The sequence below is a fragment of the Aegilops tauschii genome, chromosome 2 (genome assembly GCF_002575655.3).
Source record: "Aegilops tauschii subsp. strangulata cultivar AL8/78 chromosome 2, Aet v6.0, whole genome shotgun sequence".
NCBI classification, from domain to species: Eukaryota; Viridiplantae; Streptophyta; class Magnoliopsida; order Poales; family Poaceae; genus Aegilops; species Aegilops tauschii.
Window position 1 is genome coordinate 43,825,406 of NC_053036.3, and position 4,507 is coordinate 43,829,912.

Here is a 4,507-nt window from a genome sequence, read left to right on the forward strand (position 1 = left end):
ATTCACATCTACACAATTCTAAGACAATCTTTTTGGGACGAAGGTAATATTAGCTAGGACATTAATTTTGTATTAATTACAAGCACATTACGTATGCTATTAATTACGCGCTAAATGTCCTGAGCACTCACCATTCGAGCAATCTAAGTCGCTCAATGACACGATCCGATGGACGAGATTAATTGCAATATAGTATTAGCGCAATTAGCAAACAATAATGTTTGCCGCAAAAAGAAAAGGCACACAATAATGGGACTTCTATCCAAAATGGATAAAGTCGGCATGATAGTTTTCCAAAAGAAAAACAGTGATCCGTTCCTACTAAAGAACCACAGAAATGGCACGTTGATCCACATCTCTTCGATAACGCCAAGCTCGGCGCAACGGTCATTTCCGCAGGCACTCTGCCCCAGCTCCAGCTCCAGCTCCCCCCAACGTACACTTGGGCTGCCCCACCACCACCACCGCCGCCGCCCCACCCGATTCAAATCTGAGCCGGCCAACATCCGCGCACCACCACCAGAAGCGGCAGCGGCAATCACACTCCTGTCAGCCCCACTCCAGCGCAGCCCCCCACGCCGAACCCGCCGCCCAGATCCGACCGACCCCATGGGCGCCGAGCCGGACCAGCCCCCCTCCCCGCCGCCGCCGGAGCGGACCGCCTCGCCGGAGCGGGACGCCCTCCGCAGCGACGACCGGGTATGCAGCAGCAACGCCTCCTTCGGCTGCATCTGGGCCTTTTTTCTGGTGTTTGATTCCGCGTTTTGTGCTTGATTGGATTCAGGATTGGAAGGCGGAGATGATGTCGGCGCTGGGGGAGTCGGTTTCCTTCGGCCGGTTCCTCGCCGAGCCGCTCGAGTGGGGGCGGTGGTCGGCGTTCGAGCACAACCGGTACCTCGAGGAGGCCGCGGGGCAGTCCCGCCCCGGATCCGTCGCGCAGAAGAAGGCCTTCTTCGAGGAGCACTACGCCAGGAAGCGGAAGAGCGCCGATGTTGACGACGAGGGGCATGATGCTGATGCGGACGGTGCGGACGGCGGCGGCGGCGAGGCCTGGTCTGCGGACTCCTCGTGTATGACGGATGAGCCCGCGGGGGAGGAGGAGACCGGCGGCGTAGATTCGGGTGCTCCGGAGGATTGCGGCGCCGTTGTCGCTGCCGCTGTGCCGCCGGGGGAAGCGCCTCAGGAGCTCAAGGCCGTGCTGGACGGTGCTGCTTCATCTTGCCGCTTGGATAGCACGGACGAGCAGCGTGATGTGCAGGTTGCTGAAGCGAGAAAGGGGCTGCAGTTGGATACTGAATGTGTCCTGGCTGCTGTCGACGCCGTTGAGAAGCAGCCGTTGCAGGTAACCTCTCAAACGAGAATTTTATTCATAATGTGCAGTCCAATGCTAGTACTGACTACTGAGTATTTCAAACCATGTGAATTATTTGCAGGAGAGTTCGATTGTCAATCAGGGTGTAGCAGATTCTGTCGAGAAAAAGAGACATCCAATGTCTTCGCTGTTTCAGAAGCCTGTGGAATTCAGTTCTCCCCCATCAGGAAAGAAAGTGCCGTCTTCGTCAGCGAAAAGGCGGTCGACGCTGCGTCCAGCAAAGGAGAACAGCTCACCATTTCCTGCTACTGACAGTAACAAGCAAGAAGAGACTTCAGTTGCTCAGAAAGGGTCGATATTGGGTACACTGAACTTCAGGAGATGTGAAATAGGCAATCCTGCCTCGAGATCAAGAAATCTTGGCTCCACAATTGCTTCAAGGATTAGTCAGCTGGAGTCTGCAAGTAGGCCGGAGAAAGATATTCATCCTAAGGTGAACAAGCAGAGGCGGACAAGCAAGGTTTGAAATTTGCTGATACATGGTGTGAATTTAATGATATGGAGTTTAACAGTTCCGGGTCTCATAAATAAGTTGGTTTGCTCTATTTCAGGGGTTCTGCAAAGGTATTCCAGAAGCAGCTTCCTTTACAACTCAACAGCCTGAACAAAGGTATCACACGAAATCCAAAGTATTGATTGATATCAGTTCATAGGAAAACATTTTAACCTTACGTTCCAGAAATGAAAATTCAAATCATATGGCTTTTTGCTCTGACGTTCTAATGTCTGTCTTATTCTTTCTGAAATATGGTAAATGCGATTAAACATAAAAGCTATCATCTGACTGTCCTCTTGCATCATATCCAGGTCTCCATATGTCAGTGTGACGAGGGTCAAAGAAAAGTTGTTTGGTTCAACTTCGCCACCGCCGCATCCGGAAACCAGTGTAGCTAAAGAAAATATGGTAAGCAATAAAGCCTGAATGAGACAGTGGCACATGTTATTTCATTAAATTTCTTTCAAGGAGCATCACAATAAGACAATGTCTATGATAAATTCTATAAAGGCCGGTAATGATTATCTTGTAAGAACTTTACTCGCATAACTAGTGATAGTTATTTGATCACTCTCTAATCAGTATATGCTTCCAAAAGAAGACCAAAAAAAGGATTATAGTACATTATATCAAACCTTATAAGCAACTGTTCTGCAGGGAAAAGCCAACGATGAACCTGAATTGAAAGAAATGCATCAGAGCGTTCGTTTCAAGGCCAGGTCACTGCCAAATTTTTATTGGAGAAGTAAAGAATCAAAGGATTCAAGGCAGGTATAAATTGTGTCTAATTCAAAAAGCATTTATTTGAGTCATGTCTTATTAGTCTCACGCTAGATAAAATGTTGTTTGATTTCTTATTTAAAATAAACCTTTTTAAATACTGTGTTCTTAATGCTAGTTTGTGACAAGCAACTGGTTAGCAGCTCAGTTCGGAGCATAGTTGCTAGGAATCCAGGTTGAGGAACTTCGTCTAGGCTAGTTAAGAATTTCTCCAAAGCCAAAGGAAAAAATAATAAATGTTAATTTATTTGATTTGATTTTTCAAAAAGTACGTATCAGGTTGATGAACGTTGTGGTAGGTGGATAAGAATGTGTCCACGTGTCCAAAGGAAAGAGAGCTAGATGTTAATTTGGTCCATTGGTTACCTGGTGCTATTTTATAAATATTGCTTACCTTAAAATACATATTTCTTTCTCTTTTGTAATGGTAGTCTGGCAACTAACTGGTTAGTACTACCTCCGTATCAAACTAGCCTACAAAAAAGTCTTATATTTTGGTACGGAGGTAATAGTAGTTAAGTTTGGAGAATAGTTGCTAGAAAGCCAAGTTGAGGAACTTTGTCATGGATCCAGGTCCATGTTACTACTGGCTGACTAACACAACTCCCTTTTGATCCATACTTTTAGCCACGTGTGGCTAATGACCATGTTCTTTTACCCTGGTTCTTGCTGGTAACTATGGATGAACATGGTCCATGAACAATACATTGGTATGCCTGAAATATTTCTGGATCATTTTGAAATTGTGACATAGTGGCATTTATTATTTATGACAGTCGGGTATAGTGTTTCAATTCACAGAGTTCAAGTCTCTGGGCTGTAAACAAACGAGATCCAGAATATGAGATCAGTAAATAATGATTTATGTCTAGTTTATGGAAGTTGAAACTACCTAAATACTGGTTGGTTCAGCACCATGGGTGAGAACCTTTATAAACAACTGCTAGATGAGAGAAACAACGGCATTTGTGCAAACAAACCACAATCACCGTTTGTCCTAGCAAAACTAGCAAGACTGTTGACAGAATGGAGCCGCAATGGTGATGCAGCAACAGCGCTAGTAATTGATGCTAACATGAAATTGCTAAAGAAACATCATCTTCCATTACTAGTCAACAGTATGATGTAAAATTTTCTAGCCTGTTCTATTATCAAAGTTGTGATCTGTGTTTCTGACAAGGGTCTTAATGCAGGGGACACGAGAGACCCACCAAAATCCGCCGCACAGCAATCATAGACTGAATGATGATGCCAGCGACCCACACGGAATGACCAGAGGAGCCTCGAAGGACAAACAAATATGTTGCTTCCCACTTATAAGGCGGTAGTAATGCTTGTAGGCGGCCTTTCAGTAAATAGTAGCTTGTTCATTTAATTTGATTATTATGTTCGTGTAACTACCTATGGCTTCTGTCGGTAGTTATACTATTATTGGTATCCTATATATCCTTCTAATGTATAGTCAGATTCCCTTTTGTAATCATGACTAGCATTTTCTTGCTTGGAAAATAAAGCACATGCGTTGAGAAGTATTATTCCGTGGTGTCTACTGGCAATTTTTCGACAAACGGAATATATTAATATCGCGAAGATACCAATTACACCCGGTCTCTGCAACAATGCAATGTCGTAAAGACATTACGGATGCACATAGCTGAAAGATAATAATTCTTTGAATTACCAAGTTTTTTAACCACCACCATATTTTTTCGAAAATGTGAACATTGCTCCAATTAATGTATAAATTTAAAAAGGAAACATTTTCTTACATTTGTGAACAATTTTTCAAAATCATACGATGAGATGTGAACAAAATGTGGTCATAGCCATTCAAGATTTTTTTTTTCCTCCCGTCGAAA

At 44.2% G+C, this 4,507-nt stretch overlaps 1 protein-coding gene across 2 annotated transcripts; it reads left to right on the plus strand.

Moving 5' to 3' along the window:
• Positions 1-434: 434 nt before the first annotated feature.
• Positions 435-4,183, plus strand: LOC109731419 (uncharacterized). Of its 2 annotated transcripts, none has more exons than XM_020290571.3 (7): positions 435-699; positions 785-1,342; positions 1,434-1,832; positions 1,924-1,982; positions 2,180-2,276; positions 2,526-2,635; positions 3,842-4,183. In XM_020290571.3, exons 1-7 carry the CDS (start codon positions 610-612, stop codon positions 3,888-3,890), a joined length of 1,362 nt encoding a protein of 453 aa, XP_020146160.1. In that variant the 5' UTR covers positions 435-609; the 3' UTR covers positions 3,891-4,183. The 2 variants fall into 2 exon arrangements, with proteins under 2 accessions (XP_020146160.1, XP_020146159.1); XM_020290570.3 differs by having other exon boundaries at positions 438-699; positions 2,526-2,639.
• The last annotated feature ends 324 nt before the right edge of the window (positions 4,184-4,507 follow it).